At 50.8% G+C, this 16522-nt stretch overlaps 9 protein-coding genes across 9 annotated transcripts; 5 read left to right on the forward strand and 4 right to left on the reverse strand.

Moving 5' to 3' along the window:
* The first annotated feature begins 618 nt into the window (after window positions 1-618).
* BGZ61DRAFT_1934 (uncharacterized protein) lies at window positions 619-1998 on the forward strand. The gene is made up of 3 exons (XM_046237830.1): window positions 619-821; window positions 890-1466; window positions 1588-1998. The coding sequence occupies exons 1-3, from the start codon at window positions 688-690 to the stop codon at window positions 1918-1920; spliced, it is 1044 nt and encodes a 347-aa protein (XP_046111531.1). The 5' UTR covers window positions 619-687; the 3' UTR covers window positions 1921-1998.
* A 469-nt stretch (window positions 1999-2467) lies between these two features.
* On the reverse strand, window positions 2468-2899 carry BGZ61DRAFT_488434 (uncharacterized protein; the record flags this gene model as incomplete). The annotated part of the gene is made up of 1 exon (XM_046250111.1): window positions 2468-2899. One exon carries the CDS (start codon window positions 2897-2899, stop codon window positions 2468-2470), a length of 432 nt encoding a protein of 143 aa, XP_046111532.1.
* Window positions 2900-3477: 578 nt separating this feature from the next.
* On the forward strand, window positions 3478-4004 carry BGZ61DRAFT_542888 (uncharacterized protein; the record flags this gene model as incomplete). The annotated part of the gene is made up of 1 exon (XM_046255238.1): window positions 3478-4004. The coding sequence occupies one exon, from the start codon at window positions 3478-3480 to the stop codon at window positions 3931-3933; it is 456 nt and encodes a 151-aa protein (XP_046111533.1). The 3' UTR covers window positions 3934-4004.
* Window positions 4005-5379: 1375 nt separating this feature from the next.
* On the forward strand, window positions 5380-6229 carry BGZ61DRAFT_524987 (uncharacterized protein; the record flags this gene model as incomplete). Its single annotated transcript, XM_046252688.1, has 2 exons — window positions 5380-5629; window positions 5685-6229. The coding sequence occupies 2 exons, from the start codon at window positions 5380-5382 to the stop codon at window positions 6227-6229; spliced, it is 795 nt and encodes a 264-aa protein (XP_046111534.1).
* A 506-nt stretch (window positions 6230-6735) lies between these two features.
* Window positions 6736-10869, forward strand: BGZ61DRAFT_524988 (uncharacterized protein; the record flags this gene model as incomplete). Its single annotated transcript, XM_046252689.1, has 3 exons — window positions 6736-7639; window positions 7725-8426; window positions 10385-10869. 3 exons carry the CDS (start codon window positions 6736-6738, stop codon window positions 10867-10869), a joined length of 2091 nt encoding a protein of 696 aa, XP_046111535.1.
* Window positions 10870-11128: 259 nt separating this feature from the next.
* Window positions 11129-13837, forward strand: BGZ61DRAFT_470273 (uncharacterized protein; the record flags this gene model as incomplete). Its single annotated transcript, XM_046248056.1, has 8 exons — window positions 11129-11359; window positions 11417-11498; window positions 11550-11765; window positions 11819-11954; window positions 12003-12270; window positions 12329-12904; window positions 12961-13624; window positions 13683-13837. The coding sequence occupies 8 exons, from the start codon at window positions 11129-11131 to the stop codon at window positions 13835-13837; spliced, it is 2328 nt and encodes a 775-aa protein (XP_046111536.1).
* On the reverse strand, window positions 13602-14504 carry BGZ61DRAFT_436949 (uncharacterized protein; the record flags this gene model as incomplete). Its single annotated transcript, XM_046244052.1, has 1 exon — window positions 13602-14504. A coding segment is annotated over exon 1 (517 nt), but the record flags the coding sequence as incomplete, so codon positions are not given.
* BGZ61DRAFT_436950 (uncharacterized protein) lies at window positions 14505-15435 on the reverse strand. Its single transcript, XM_046244053.1, has one exon. The coding sequence runs from the start codon at window positions 15224-15226 to the stop codon at window positions 14882-14884; it is 345 nt and encodes a 114-aa protein (XP_046111538.1). The 5' UTR covers window positions 15227-15435; the 3' UTR covers window positions 14505-14881.
* BGZ61DRAFT_436951 (uncharacterized protein) lies at window positions 15409-15999 on the reverse strand. The gene has a single exon (XM_046244054.1). The coding sequence runs from the start codon at window positions 15964-15966 to the stop codon at window positions 15664-15666; it is 303 nt and encodes a 100-aa protein (XP_046111539.1). The 5' UTR covers window positions 15967-15999; the 3' UTR covers window positions 15409-15663.
* Window positions 16000-16522: the final 523 nt, after the last annotated feature.

Raw genomic sequence — 16522 nt, forward strand, 5'->3', positions numbered from 1 at the left:
GACGATGTTTTTGACAGCTGGTGGAGTGCAAAATGGGTTCCGATTGTTCAGCTGCCAAGTGCAAACGGACATGGTCTTGGTCTTCCTCCGGCTGAAGAAGTATTGAGGTGGTCTAAGGATGAGGCTTCCATGGAATCTTGAAGACTGTGAGGTTCTCCAAGACCTAAGGAAAGATAGATTACAAAGGTATTCTGCCGAGTTTTAATTAGGTCTAGAAAAGAAGGAAGTTGAAGAACGGAAGTGCTGAGAGGTAGATTGTTGACACGGGGGAGCAGTCTCATTCTGTTTACTGTAGATTCTTGAAGGAATAATCGCAAATAGGGAGAGAGGTTTTATCCGGCTAGCTAGGGCCGGACTCGGTCAGGGCTACACGGTTCCTCTCGGTACTGAAGAAAGGAATGTACTACGAAGTAGCGCTACTATGTAACCCCAGATGGGTTCAGTTAGATTATGAATTAACTTAAAAAATAAAAATAGCTTAGAGCGCCTAAACCCAGGAGGAAACGACCGGGATCAGGCCTGTTTTGGTCAACCGGGATGCCTTATTACTAATACAGCAAGCCACTGACTCGTGGGTACTCTGTCTGTATTCGCATCTAAAATACTAATACATCAACATCAACATGCATTGATCCTAAACACTGCAACGATACCACCGCCTTCTAATCCGTTCTTCCATCATTCAAGATGCAATTCTCTTGCACGCATACCGGCTGCTCTCGTTCATACCTGCGGAAAGAACATTTGACACGACACATGAAGTCGCACGAGCGGGCAAAAGAATTTACATGTCGAGAATGCGGCACGAAACTCTCCCGGATGTACGGATCTCTCTCTTCTCTCTTCTCTTTCTCCTCCAGAATCCATTTCGGATTTCTTACGCTATCAGGGACACATATCGCCGCCACATGGCTTCACACGGATCCTCCTTGCCATCCGCCCGTGTTGCTCAAGCCTGTCTGCCGTGTCGCCGGGCCAAGATGAAGTGCGATGGCCAGCAGCCGACTTGCTCCGGTTGCTCAGCCAAATCATTACCATGCGCTTGGCCCGTCTTGGCCAAAGGACAAAACCAGCACACAGAGCCCTCTGCCTCTATCATTCCAGAAAATGCTCCTGTTTCCCCGGAGTCTTCGTCCATGGAAGGTCCCGATGATGCGGAATGTGAGTACGAAAACGACCTATACGACCTCATGCTCCATGGACAAAACACCATGGCGCTCGTCGCCCCGGTAGCGGAATGCCCTGGCAAACTTGCCATGTACGATCGCCTGATCGCCTTCTATCTTCGCACGTTCCATCATCATTGGCCGATCCTCCACGAAGAGAGCATCCGATCGAGACGCGTGCCACAAGTGCTTTTGAAAACTGTCGTCACTATTGGTCTTTACTTGATAGGGAACGCCGAGGCAAAGAAGATGGCAACAGACACCCTGGAGCGTTTTCTCCACAATTCAGGTAACACACTTGTGAGTACTAGACAGGTGGCTGCAAGATTCCATGTTCATCAAGCCATCTCTTCCAATCAACGTATCCCCTACTTTAGAACACTTTCAGTCCGGTTATTCCAGTACTCTGATCAGCTCACAGGCTTCATATGTAACCCTTGGCGAAGCGGGACAGCTTTTCCCTGAGCCGAAGCATCTGTTCGAATTTCAGGCGATACTGCTCCAAGCCATAATGATTCCACGCCTCGCAGGAGAGGGCCTTGCAACAGGCATCATGATTGATTCAATGCTGTCCAGGGTTCTGATGCTTGCTGGCGTTTACGATCAGAACAAAATTGACACGGCGAGCAATCTTGCTGGCGGGCATAATATAGACCCCACGATACTCAGAGAATCTTACCAACGGTACGCTCCTTGCCTGGACACCCCTGACAAAGCGAACGTTCTACCATTCATTCTAACATTGGCCGACTAGTCTGGCCTTATTCCATTTCAAGTTCCATGCCCTGTTTCAAGTTTTCTGTCGGTCAAAGTTCCCCTGGAATAAAATTTCGAGGCTCATCGAACCCTTGGGACTTTGTGTTAAGCTTCCAGTGCTACTTGGAGTTTGGGACCATCAGCCAGTATTATTTCAGGGTGCTGGAGTCGTCGATTCCGGGGATTTTTCAGTTGCTAGCTCGGGGCAGCTCATTAGCGACATGTGCCAAATGGCCATCATGACCGGAGACAAGAAATCGCTTGATCCTGTCGATGCTATCCAACCGGGGCTCGGTACGACGCTGTGGGTTTGGTTGACAAGAACAAGTGACGATGATCCCGATTTTGTTAGACACATTAAGGAAGTTGGATGGGACAGCTTCCGGGATATCCCTGCGTATGCTTCCAATTGATCCTTCACCCAAAATACATATTGCTCAGATCCTGATACTATCCCTGTACACACCGCCCCTGTCTTCGCCTCCCATCTTTCAATTCCAAGGCAAGCCTTGATACATGTCCCCAGAAAGATTGTCCTCGTTCATCTAAGCTTTCAAAACTTCGGAGAGTGCGTTGTTGAAACCCTCGTATAGTTGGTCCAGGGACTCTTTCATGCCCTCGTCGTCCAAGCTCGATTCGCCTGACCAAATCACCCTCGTCTGCTTGTCGTTCACAGGCTCAAGCCTAACATTGCCGTAGTGCAAGGCATCCTTATGAGCGCTAATCTCGACTCTAAAGCGTTGAGTGTAGTCGGTTGCATTGATAGCCTCGAGAGTCTCCCTAGTCGTAATTCCAGGCCGCGTGGTAAAGTCGAGGTCGCGGACAGAGCCGATACCAAAGCCCTCAAGGGCTGAAGCGGTGCAATTGGGCATCCAGAGCTTTTCGGCGCCCCAAGATGCCAGGATGCCCCAGACATTGGCCGCGGGAGCGTCAACGACGCTGGCGTACTCGGTGACGAACTTGGCGGTAATAGACATGATGTGTAGATTGTAGGATAGGAGGAGATGTGTGAGGTTCTGAGAAAGTCGAGCTATGGGATAATATACGGTAACATTCAAGAAAATCAATACTTAAAGTAGATGCGAGGATCGGGAGGGGCGGTGAGTACGTGCTATTATTTCGTTGCTGTTAGTAAGAAGCTTCTATTTGTAACACTAATACAAAGTGACTTTATTAATTATCTTGTCGAATATTAAGTTCTATCCGGGATCCCACCGAGACCCCACCTGTATGCCTCCTTGTACGCCACCGGGATCCCGTCTGGTATCCCATCCGGCATCCCGTCCGGCATCCCGTCCGGCATCCCATCCGGTATCCCATCAACATCCTGTATATCCACAACCCCTGAGAAAGACGTATAGAAACCATTATCAATGACACCTTTAAATATATGTGTACATTCTCTTTTTTTTTCTCGCCTATCTCTATAATTCATTCCTCATCTCTATCTTGCAGTATCAAGTAAATCCTTCATCCACTTGCGATAGGTACATCTTCCTAATACTTTGCCCCAGTCTCAGTCAACTAACTAACTGCAAGTCAGATACCTCCTAAAATGTCTACCTCCCTCTCTCACGCTACTAGAACTGTCCATGCGTCTATTGGACAGGTCTGGGGTATCCTCGCAGCATATGGCTGCGAGAGCCTTTGGTTCCCGAATGTTACCAAGTCAACCCTCGAAGGATTCGGAGTTGGCTCAACCCGCTCTCTGTGGTTCGACAACGGACCTAAGGGGGGGGACGCTTGGGATGACAAACCTGTCCGCGAACTACTCGTCAACGCTGATGCGTCGATTTATTATCTGCGCTGGCAAGTCTTCAACGATAACATGGGCGACTTCCAGTCTTTCTCGAGTATCAAGCTTCGCCACATTGACGACAAGACGACGGAGATAGATTGGTCCGGTGAAACGAATTTTCCGGACGGACCTGACCGGGACAACCTAAAGGTTTTTATCGAAGCCATGTATACCAGGGCTATGGAAGCTGTTGCTAAGAAGCTGGAAAAGTAGAAATCCTAATAGCGTTATGAGTTGAATTGGGGGCATACTAGCTCAGATAGTGGCACGCTTTTCTTAGGTCGATCCCTGCCTTCCAAGTCACTTATATACCCTCCCCAGTCGCGGCCTTGAATATAACGTTGACTCTCAGTTGAGGATCTTCACACTACTTTCCATCTGCTGCCTCGTACCTTTTATCATAAGGTAGTTTTGATAATTTTGCACTCATATTGCAAAGTTTGTGATTGCTAAATAGAACCGGCGAGCTCTTCCAACTAGTTGACAACTGCATCCCTTAGAGCCTTCTGGACACGAAGTTTGAAATCACCAAGCCTTTTTCTAGACAGTCCTAGACGTCTCTTATGAAGCAACTCCGCGTGGTGGCGGCATATCTGTCACCTATTCCGTTCACGAGCCATAACACGGGCAGGTCAGGATCAATGACATCACCCTGTCGACGGTATTGGGCTAAACCCCCAAACTTCTTCCCTTTCGGTGCCAGTCGTGAGACCTACCAATAACCAGAGGCTTGGTTTTATAACGCCAATTGATTGCTATTAGGACGTCGTAAAAATGGACATCACGTCCGCTGAAATATTCAAGAATCCTTGGAAGCGAGCTAAACTTGCCACAATAGTCAAGACATCACTCAGATGGTCTTCAGAACTTGAGAATTTGAATAAGATCTCGGAGAAATTTGATAGTCATATTGGGGGATTTGACCGGGCCCTGAATGTGGCGCATATAGTGAAGACGACAGTCCAGCTCCCTCAGAAGGAGAGAGAGAAGAAGCAAAGATATCATAATGTCAAGTATGCGCAAGGAACTTCGCGATCTTGATGTCTTGCAAAGCTTGGTGGCTAATACTGTTCTAGACAAGCCAAGCAATCGCCGCCTTCTGATGAAATAGATATCCAACACCACTAAAAAGTTGGAAGGCCAGCACCGTCACGAGAAATTCCTCCAAGCAACCAATACTAATGCTAAAAAATGGGTCCTCTCCCACACGGTCTTCGAGGGTTGGAAGTCAGACGGAAAGCCAGAGATCCTCTGGGAAGATGGGAAGACGAGAACATGGGTTGCGGCAAATAGAGTTAAGCAATCATTTGTAGATTTAATTAAAGAATATATTCATACAGTGGTTCTTTTAAATTAAAATAATATCATAAATTTCATAATTATTATCCATTTAATTAAGCTATTTTAGCCTTATCTAATTATATATTTCACTGTGATAAAAGTTCCAAACTCAGCCGTCAGACCCAACTTACAGAATCACGAGATCTGACACTCAGCCACATCACGTGATATATTCCGACCAGTCAGGAAACGGGAGCGCCGATAGGAACATGTGGATTACAGTGGTTAATTCGTGAGAGCTACAAGCTGTTCCAACACTCAACTGAAGCGAATGCCACTCGGCTCCTGTCTCCTAATGGTGTCCGCATACACTGAACAATGAACAATTTCGGCGTCATCGAGCTTGCCAGCGCCAAAACCACCGCGGCGCCTGGTTGGGCCTACGTACCCGACACCACCATCAACCGCTCTGCGCCTACGAACCGGAAGCGAGCGAGGAACGTTCCGGGCCTCAGTATCGGTGACTTAACCGTTAGGCAAGAGACGAAGAGGCGCAAGGAAGCCGAGGCGCTCGACCGCGATGGTGGACGAGACAATACTATTCCGCTGCCGGTGAAGAGTGGACGAGGTATGTTGGCTGGTTCAAGTCGCGTTGCTTGAAGCTTGGAGACTGATTCGAGAAGCCCAGGGGAAGCACACACCGAACGTTCGAAAGATTTTGCAGTCCCAAAAGACGTTTGGGAACTACCTCGATGATTTCCTCGCCTTGCAAGCGTTGACAGAGTCCAACAATGCCGCTTCGTCTCGATCGACCGCTGCCAGCGCAAACAACAAGAAAGCCGCTCCGAATAAGAGGGACACGCCCTCATCCTCCCGACAACCCGCCCCAGAAGAAGATACCCAGATGCTCGACGCAGATCTCCCGCCCGTGCTCCCTCCTCCAAACAGGACGCCGCCGCCCGCCCACGAGGGAGACTCCGAGCCGCTGCTCGTGTCGCGCGTGCCCGAGATGCCGTCAGACGAGGAGCTCCGGAAGCTTCTCGCGCGGCCGCCACTCAACTACGGCGAGGCGACGGGGGATTGGGACGAAAAGTACCCGGTTAGGGTGTTCTGCGAGGTCTGCGGGTACTGGGGACGAGTGCGGTGCATGAAGTGCGGGACCACGGTTTGCGCGCTGGACTGCTTGGAGGCGCACCGGGAGGAATGCGTCACTCGATATGGCTTGTGATGGAGCCCTTGTGGTTCACACCTTGTGTTCTATAGCATTGCTACGGCGTTCTGGGATTTGCTTCGGCTGGAGAATGGTCTGATACCCCTTTTTATTTGGATGGACTCGTATTGATACAAAATCTTGAGCTCGATAAGAATGCCTCTTGATCAACGACTTTGCCGTGGTTTATTGTGACTACGGGTATGATCAAGCACACGAAAAGTATAAAGCACTTGTAAACCTAGTGCCATCAGAAGTGACGTGGCCTAAGAATTGTCCATTGGGAGTGAGCCGGATCTAGAAAAAAGCAATGGAAGTATCGGAACCTCTTTGGCCCAGGCCCAAGGGTTTTTGAAGCAAAACCCGGTTAAAAGACCCCGTTTTCAATTTTGCAGCTCAAAACGGTTCATCAAAGTTTTTTAGAACCGAGTACTTAAAACGTCCATTACCCGAACATGCCGAAATTAAGCCAGGTTTGCTACTATCACCACTATTCCTTTCTCCTGTCTTCACATAAGTTCGCCATGGACCACGGCTTCGCTAGTGGTTCCGGTCAACCGAGGGCCAGTCAGATAAACACCGGATTCCCAGACCAGAGGGAGCAGACTGTCCAGACTTCGGAGTGGTCACTTCTACCTATCGATATCCGATTGACCATATTTGGGGAAGTAGCTGAGATCATCGGCCAAGGTTCAAAAAATGGCCAACCAACAAAAGCCGGTCTGGCTCAATGTGCTGCTGTCTGCAAGGAGTGGCATTTTTTCTTCGAGAGACTTCTCTTCCGGCACCTAACATTAACACAGTCCTGCCTATGCGACTTGAAGGATCTTAGCCGCCAAAGACAATTCGTTGAACACCTCACTTTCCGTGTTGAACTGGAGCCATATCATTGTGATACTTGCACCAACAGGTTCATCAGCGCCTCTCCACACAACACCGCCGACGCAGAGATGTTTAGGGCAAGTATCAGTGCACTATTCTGGATCCTCGAATCCTGGGACATCCAAAGCCCTGGAACCACTACAGGCTTGACACTGGAGCTTGGCGCCTACTCCCCCAGTGACTCTGAGCACACCTTCAGAGACATGTACCTACACACTAGCTTCTTTGCTGGAGAGGATTTTGCGAAGCTCGAGCTCCCCGCCACTGACCTGTCACATGGATGGATTAACGGCCGCCGGTGGAGGTCTCCTAATACGGGCGAGCTATCGAAGCTTCATGCGATGTTGATTTCGCCCAGTATTTATGAAGGTCCTGTGGTCGTCAAGGCTGTGAAGCACCTCGTTATTCGACGAGAAATGAGACGGAGGCTCAATATCAAAGACCTCCAGACAATCACCAAGCGCCTACCGAACCTGGAGTCGATGCATTTTGAGCCATGGCGATCGTACAAGATGCTTTGGGATCGACGACATATTTCAGACGGGGGTACGCATGAATTCTCAGCCCCTTGTGCGGAACATATTGTGGAATATTGTGGAAGAACAGAAAATGCTAAATTAACCTCTACCAGATTATGAAGTCCTCGTCTCGACATACCTTCCGCATAGTCTGAATACCTTGACGATATTTGAAGACTTCAATGAAGACCATAGCCGAGTCAACTGCACTGAGGATAGTGACATCTCTTGGATTCTAATGCCCGACCTAATCAGGACGCCGGATCGAGGCATCGCCGGTGCCTTATGCAGGAGAAGTTTTGGTCTGGAGAGACTTTTTGCCTCTTACATCGTCGATGCAAGCGACTTTTTCGACTTGCAAGAACCCAATTGGGTGTGGCGTGACCTTACATCACTTGCCTTAACATCTCGGCTCCTAACCAGCACGGGTGACACCTCGGACATCAACCTGATGTTGATGCAAGCAGGCAAAGCGGCACTCAGAATGCCCAAACTTCAGGTGATGGAGATTTGGAATGGGACGAAGGGGAACGCTTGCGTTTTCCGGTTCGAGACAACATGGGCACATGCTACCATCGGATGGTGCGGCACCTGGGACTTGAATATGTACCCACGCTTGATCAACACTTGGAAGGCCGTTGCTCAACGCAATACAAAGCATCAGCTTTCAATTCTAGCAAGCCAGGTCTTGGATCCGCTAGATATTAAGTCACACGCAGTCGCAATCCGCAAGCTGGGACTTCAGAAGGGGGTCGTTCATCCTGTATCGTTGGAGCAGATACGCCGGGAGGCGCGTGGCGATACTCACATACCCGGTACCTTTTAATTATTTAAACAGTACAGTGGAACAAGAGTAAAATATGATCCTAATTGTTGTGCTTAAACTAGGATGATAGAACCAAGATGACATGAACAACAGTGAAGCGATGGATAATATACTGAATGAAGATTATAAAATGGTATCAAACGATAATACAGCCACTAATGTTTAAATTCGATAGACTCAATTACCAGAAATATATAGGCTCGCGTTGTGATGTTGGATTTCTCGCATTCATGGGGACTTCATTTTCATCAACCCCAGCACCATTTCGCTATTCCTTCCAGTTCCAAGTGAGGGCAATGACAGAGGTTGCAATCCTCCTTGAGATGGATAGTAGACGAATAGACAGCAACTAGTCTTCCACTCTAATTTCTTCAGGCTACTATCACCACCGCCACCACCACCAACAGCAGCGGCAGCAACAACACCACCACCACGGTCGCCACCGCCGCCATGTCACTGGTGGCCGTTACCGTCACCTCCTTTCCCCAGTACTATGGCGCTTCCGTGATTTAGCCGTCTCTCTGAGCCTCGTCCTGGATCTTGCATGTAGGTGGGCATTCGGTCTCACCATCGCCCTAATGGCGGCAAAGGCCGATTTCATAGCCGACTTCAAACCCGACTTGTAGGGCAATGTGTACTAATGTTTGCGACCTGGGGCTCAGAATCTTGGACCTCCGCTTCGTTGCCAACAGGATGTTTCTGGTCGAGATGCTCTGTTTCAAGCGGACAATTAGAATCTCATTCTCGATCCCCCCAGGTTTCTATTATGACATGACCAACATGGAAGGTATGATGTACTGGTTCCGATTGGGGTGAGCATATTGAACCGGTGGAGGAGGCTTGCAAAGCCCTTGGCCGCAGTTGTGTGGGGGGATTTCTTCCGATACTTTTACTCACTTCAATTAACCGCCGGTCCATTCTCTTTCTATAAATAGGTGGACGTAGATGCTATGTTTCCTAGTGGCCGGTTATTATTAACAAGCTCGAGCTTCTCGACTTCGAACATCCCTTGTGTGCGCCCAACTTCCGGACTTATACTCGGAGCGAATCGCTGATGGCCAATATGTCAACCGTGCCATGGACGATTACGATGAGGAAGAGGCGTCAGAAAGAACTATCATAAGTACCTATACTAAAATAAATCATTGTTGAAATCACTGTTCTGACTACTGTTTCAAATCCTGTGTATTGGGAAAGGTAACCAGTTGGACTAGAAACCTTAGTCTGTCTGAGTGTATTGTTGATCTTTGAATGGACTGGGTAAATAGTCTGTATTGTTGATACTATTGTTGGTGTTTTCTTTTTTGCTGTTAAGCTTCTAGTCCCCCCTCTGGGTATGTGTATACTAGGGCACCCTAACCTCTTGATACTAAAATAAATACCTAGTCTTATTATTGATTATTTTTATTTTATTTTTATATGAAGACTATACCCTAAAGGTTATACTCTTAGCACAATTCGTAGTAAAGAATAGCACGCTCCTTCCCGTTTCTGGTATCCCACCGAGCTCATGAGGTCATTTCCCACCAGCGAGCGGAGAAAACGCATGTATCCGTAGGTTTCAGCCTAATGATGACTCTCTTTTATGACTCTCTTTGATGACTCCCTTAGGTGCCCCTTTTCCCATCCCCTACATTTGCTGTGTTACTCAATTACCAGGAACATACAGGCTCGCGTTGTGATGCTGGATGTTTTACAATCATGATGGGACGTCATTGTTATCAACCCCAGCACCTTTTTCTCTCTTCCGTCCAGTTCCAAGTGAGGGTAATGGCATCGGTTAACAGTCCACTTCATAGACATTTCATAGGCAGGAACGTAGGAGTAATCTTGGCAAATCATGCTGTGAACAATATGCTAAAACAGAGGCAGGAAAGCTTATGAGTATCTGGATGAAGAAGTTGCAATCCTCCTAGGATAGAGAGTAGATAAATAGACAGCAACCAGTCTTCCACTCTGATCCCTCGCTCACCATCACCACAACCGCTGCCGCCGCCGACGCCGACGCCGCCACCACCACCACCACCAACAACAACAACAACAGCAGCAACAGTAGCAACACCAGCAGCAGCCCCCTCCCCCCTCCCCCCGCCGTCCGCCGCCTCCCCCTCGCCATGTCGCTCGTGGCCTCCGCCGCCGCCCCGCCGCCCCCTCCCCCTCCCCCTCCCCCCCCCCCCTCGCCGCCCGGCTCCCTTGGCAGCGAGGGCGGTTGGGCCCTGGAATGGGCCTACCTCTGGCTCCTTTGGGCCGAGCATTCGTTGAGGAGGGCCTCCGCCCTCATCGTCCGCCTGGCGGCGCGAGGGGCGCCGCCAGACGAGCTGGACGTGGCCGTTGCGGCCCGAAACGCCCTGGCGGAGTGGGCGCGCTTCGCCGAGACCGTCGTGGCCGGCCTCTGGCTGGCACGATACGTCCCTTATTTTTATCCACTTTAATCAACTGTCAGTCGTTTCTTCTTCTTAGCAATGACGCGAGCTTACAGATTGAAATTTTAGCCCTCCGACAATATAATTATCAACTTGTACGGTAGGCTTCACAGCTCACAAAATTTGGCACAGGACCTTGGACTGACTTATACCTACGCAGAGTACGACGGACGCATTCAATATAATTATCCGATGATATGTAAGTAGTGGTGTATTACATAAGCACTAGTCACAAACAGTGACTCAACTGCACCACCCCACCACAAACATGAAATGCCCCTGCCCCGCCATCCCAATGCTCAACTTCTCCCACTACATCTCCAACACCAGTCGAACCCACATCATGTCGTCCAAACAAGCTGAGGCGCCCAACCTGGCTGATGGCGCTCCCGAGCAGAGCCTCCCATCTCGTCCTGCGAAGCAACCCAAGGAGAAGGCCCCCAAGGCCAAGAAGCCTGGTCTCGAGGCTGGTGCCCCTCCTTGTCCTTCTTGCGATCACGTTCCCCAACCGCTGCTTCGTCATTGCGCTGGCATCATTTACTAACCAAGCTTGTAGCTACCAGAACTGCCCGCATTCATTCAGTACCGACTAGATATTTTTGATAAGATCAAGGCCCGCCAGGACGCTGAGATTGCTGGTGAGTGTTGAACCACTGCCTGCGTTCCTTAGAATCGACTGACGCGCGCAGCGAAACCTCGTGAGGAGATTACCGTCTCTCTACCCAGTGGCAAAGAGGAGAAGGGCACTTCATGGGAGACTACCCCTGCCGCCATTGCCAAGAGTATCTCTAAGTCTTTGTTTGAGCGCACTGTCATCTCCATGGTTGACGGTGAGCTGTGGGATCTGACCCGACCTCTGGAGAAGAGTTGCAATCTTGAACTTCTCGACTTTGAGCACACCGAAGGTACGCCAAAGTCCAACATCATACTTAGAGCATGCTGCTAATGCCAAATCCAGGCAAGAAGGTCTTCTGGCATTCGTCAGCGCACATTCTTGGTGAGGCTGCTGAGCGTCGTTACGGATGCTACCTCTGCAACGGCCCGCCTACCACTGACCCTCCCGGTTTTTATTACGACATGGCGAACATGGACGGGTATGTGTGCATCCGTCGATTGCGAAACCGATGCTAACAATTCCCAAGCCAGGCAATTGCTGATGAGGACAAGAAGGCCCTGGAGTCCCTCTCCAGCAACATCATCAAGGCCAAGCAGCCATTCGAGCGTCTTGAGATGACCAAGGATGAACTTCTTGAGATGTTCAAGTACAGCAAGTACAAGGAGCATTTCATCAACCAAAGAGTCCCCGAAGGAACCAAGAGCACTGTTTACCGATGCGGCCCCCTCATCGATTTGTGCCGAGGCCCTCACGTCCCCCACACTGGCAACATTAAGGCCTTCTCTGTGCTCAAGGTATGTAGCTACAACCTAATCTCAGGGCAGGGCCACAGTCGATCTAACACAAACACAGAGCTCAGCTGCCTACTGGCTTGGCGACAGCAAGAACGAGTCGGTCCAGCGAATCGCTGGTATTTCTTTCCCCGACAAGAAGCAACTGGAGGAGTACAAGCACTTCCTTGCCGAGGCTGCGAAACGCAATCACCGAAAGATCGGCCAAGACCAGAAGCTCTTCTTCTTCGACGAAGCCTCTCCCGGTTCCACCTTCTTCCTGCCACACGGTGTACGCATTTACAACGCCCTCGTGGACTTGATCAAGGGCGAATACCGAACCCGCGGTTTCGACGAGGTTATGACTCCCAACATGTACAAGTCCGACCTGTGGAAGGTCTCTGGTCACTGGGGACATTATGAGGAGAACATGTTCACCTTCGATGTCGAGAAGGAGCGTTATGGCCTGAAGCCCATGAACTGCCCCGGTCACTGCAAGATCTTCTCACACGCCGATGTCAACTACAAGGATCTGCCATGGAGGATGGCCGACTTTGGAGTGCTGCACCGAAACGAATTCTCGGGTGCCCTCTCTGGACTCACCCGAGTTCGCCGTTTCCAGCAGGATGATGCCCACATCTTCTGCACCGTCGACCAGGTACGTGTAGTGAAGTACTACAGGCATCTCAGCACATGCACACTGACACGAAATAGATCCGAGATGAGATTGAGGGAGCCTTTGACTTCCTGAACAGTGTCTACGGTGTCTTTGGCTTCTCGTTTAAGCTGAAGCTCTCCACCCGCCCAGAGAAGTACGTTGGTGACATCGCCACTTGGGACCTAGCCGAGAAGAAGCTTGAGGAGGCCCTGAACTCCTTCGCTCAGAAACACGATGCCAAGTGGGAGATGAACCCCGGTGACGGTGCGTTCTACGGCCCCAAGATCGACATCACTCTGTACGATGCTCTCCGCCGAGACCACCAGTGCGGTACCATTCAGTTGGACTTTAACCTTCCGCGACGATTCAAGCTTCGATACTTGGCAGGCAAGGATGAGAGTGGCGTCAGTGACGGCAGCGATCCCTCGGAGGACCTACCTGCCGGATACGCTCGCCCAGTCATGATCCACCGAGCCATCATGGGTAGCTTTGAGCGCATGTTTGGTGTGCTCACCGAGCACTTTGCTGGAAAGTGGCCGTTCTGGCTGAGCCCCCGCCAGATCCTCGTTGTTCCCGTCATGCCGGCAGCCAACGAGTATGCCCAGGAGGTGCGAGACATCTTCCAGAAGAAGGGAATGTATGCCGATGCGGATCTGAGCAGCAACACTTTCCAGAAGAAGATCCGTACTGGCCAGCTGGAGCAGTACAACTTTATTTTTGGTAAGAGACATTGCCAGACTTGCCGGATTCCCGTGCAGCAGCTAACAATTATGCACAGTGGTTGGTGCCGAGGAGGCCAGCAGTCGCACCCTTAACATCCGAAACCGAGACGACCAAGCCACCCAGACCAAGGGCTCGTTGGTCCCTGTCGAAGAGGCGCTTGAGAAACTTAGCCAGCTTAAGACTGACCGAGGCTTGGTAAACAAGATCTAAGCTATGGAGACGTGATCAAGGCATAAAATGGAGAGTATTGGTAGCGGCGCAGGGGTCCAAAATAAGGCAGCCGAAGCAACTATGGTGTAGACGAGTACCTGGCGGAGTGTAATGAGAACCACCGGAGATATCCACCTGTATGTATTATGATAGAGTGGATATATCACGACCAATGAAAAGTACCATGGAGCAAAAAGAAGAAGAAAAGAGACACGTTGACAAGGATATGCCGAGCTGAAGCAGTAAAGGGCGCGAGAGCACAGAGCGGCGTCGAGCGGCGGGAGGAGGCGTACAGAAGAGCACCGCTTGGGAGTTGGGCGTCGAGGCAGAAGAGACAGGTATGATATTCGCGGAAGCATGCAAGCATTTTCAGCTAGTCTAGAAACGAGGCGCACCTCGCATGCTCCACAGCACACAGCGAGAAGTTGGGTCACGAGAGCGTAGTGACGATGCGTGCTGGTTGGTGGTGAGATGTGATGGGCGATGTCGGTCTCGGGCTCTCGCGGGGGCTGCAGCATATGATTCACCGAGATCCACACGGAAGAGAAAGACGGTCAGAGGCGTCACATAGCATGGGAGTCAGAGATAGAGGCTTGTGGAGCAGAGACGCAGACGCAGGCAGTCATGGGAGCTGAAGACGGCAAGAATGACGAGGATAATGAGATGTGACAAAATACTGGTTGAAGTTACGAATCTAGAACATTGAGCGACAGATGGGCGTGGAAGCTAGTGAAGTCATTGCGAAAACGGACGTCTTGTCGTGGGCCGTGATTCTCTTTCGTTGTCTTTCGCCTTCTCCCCCCCTTCCCCCTGTTTCTTTTTCTCATCACAGTCTTTCCTTTCCTTTTCCAGCTAGAATGGATCTACCAGATTAGCTCTGGTAGTGCTGGTATCCTTGCCCGGGGCATTTGGCAAACTCCCATTCCCTTTGTGTTGCGCGCTGCTTTTGCTTTGCTTTACACCTCCCTACCCTCCCTGCCTCTCCCTGCTCCCGGCAAGCAGTGGAACTGGGATTTGCAGCAGGGATCAAGCTGTCATGGGCCATCACGGGCCAGTGGATGGGCCGGGGCCCCTAGGCTGGGGACGATTTCCCGTGCATAATGCTATTGTAGTGAATGGGTAAGTTAGGGTGTTTAATGGGAGGGATGTGCTTGGTAGTGGGAGTGGAAGGAAGGTGTTTAGTGGAAATGAGTACGTAGTGCAAGTTGAAAGTGGAAGTGGGAGTGGAAATCGAGGAGTTGTTGGCATTGCATGACGCTGCACCACGCTGCACCCCGCTGGACATGGCAATTCAAACTGACGATATGGGGAGATGGCGCAGGATCCCATCGGATAGAAAAAGCAGCACAAGAGTGAATCGGGAAGGAAGGAGGAAGAAGGGAGAGCCATTTTTACGGGGACGGCTGAGTACCGAGCTCTACTACGTACTACTTTGCGTATGGAGCAGCAGCATGGAACAGGCGACGGCGAGTGACATGGGGCAAAGTCATGGGCATGAGACCGCCGGATGCGCACAGTTAGGCGGATGGATGCTGGGGCTGAGGCGGGAGCTGCGTGGCGGAGAGGCGGAGAGGCGGAGAGGCGGAGAGGCGGAGAGGGAAAAGTTGATCTATCAGATTTCCACTTTTCGTGTGTTCCGTGAAAATGTGATCAAAAGACCGGTGAGAGATGATGGGCGTTTCCGAAGGGTGATAGGAGAAAGGGGCGGAGGATTAAGCCTGGGCAAGAATCAAAAGCAAGCAAAGAGAGACACCAACAACCAACAAGTACAGCGCCACGGAACCAGTGACATAGCAGCCAGCGTACTAGCTACGGAACAAGGTGTGTTACATGTCTTTGACAGGGACAAGGTTAATGGAAAGACGGGAACAAGGAGGAGCGAGGAGAGGACTGGAGCCGTATGCAGGCGGTATGTAGGTCTCGACACAATGGGTTTGCGAATGTCTGTACGTTCGGAGTAGTACGTAGATATGTAGGTCTGGCCGTGTGGAGTCGGGCTGGAGGCAAGGCAAGATTGGCAATGCAGGCGAGATTCGACAGGGGCAGGCAGCAGGAAAACGACGACGTGCAACCAGAAAGATGTTGGGCGGTCGGTGGCATGGATAACGGATGATGGGCATTGGCGGCATGCGGGTTCGATGACCTACGAGGCTTTGGGGAGGGTTTTGGGAGGGTTGGAACGGGCTGGAGTTGGTTGGAAATGTGAGACGAAATCTGTCAGCTCGCGCGTGGGGGGGAGGAAGAGAAGCCCTGCTGCACGCACAACGCACACGCGCACACACAAGGAGGTTGGCGCAGTTCACACTTCACGCTTTGTTTCTGTGTTGGTTGCGTGTGTTTGTGGCTTCTTCTTTTTCCCCCTAGAGTGCTCACTCGCACCAGGTGGTGGACATGTGTTCGACCGTCATGTGCGTGGTTATGCGCGTCTGTATGGAAACGAACAGCGCCATGGCTTTAGGGGGGATTGCGCGCTAACAATACTCAGCATGTACCCACGGCTGGATGGGGCATTTAAGGCAGAACCGCCACACCGAAACACCCCCGGTTTCCCAGAACGCCGGCCTGCAGCTGGCGCATTTGTTGGCTGGGCGCCCCCTTTCCCTTTTCGTGGCTGTACATGGTTTGTGAGATGCGATGGAAATGCGAGTGCGGAGGTCGGAGGGAGACGAAGAGGAGGGGTGTCAG

This window comes from Ilyonectria robusta, assembly GCF_021365365.1.
Source record: "Ilyonectria robusta strain PMI_751 chromosome Unknown BGZ61scaffold_1, whole genome shotgun sequence".
In the NCBI taxonomy this organism is placed as follows: Eukaryota; Fungi; Ascomycota; class Sordariomycetes; order Hypocreales; family Nectriaceae; genus Ilyonectria; species Ilyonectria robusta.

What these genes read in the sequence shown, in the direction of transcription:
- BGZ61DRAFT_436950 (XM_046244053.1), bottom strand. Translation starts at nt 15,226, where the DNA reads ATGGCTCTCCCTTCTTCCTCCTTCCTTCCCGATTCACTCTTGTGCTGC.
- BGZ61DRAFT_436951 (XM_046244054.1), bottom strand. Translation starts at nt 15,966, where the DNA reads ATGCCGCCAATGCCCATCATCCGTTATCCATGCCACCGACCGCCCAAC.
- BGZ61DRAFT_1934 (XM_046237830.1), top strand. Translation starts at nt 688, where the DNA reads ATGCAATTCTCTTGCACGCATACCGGCTGCTCTCGTTCATACCTGCGG. An exon ending in GGCACGAAACTCTCCCGGAT is followed by an intron (nt 822 to 889) that starts GTACGGATCTCT and finishes TTACGCTATCAG; the next exon opens with GGACACATATCGCCGCCACA. An exon ending in ACAATTCAGGTAACACACTT is followed by an intron (nt 1,467 to 1,587) that starts GTGAGTACTAGA and finishes ATCAGCTCACAG; the next exon opens with GCTTCATATGTAACCCTTGG.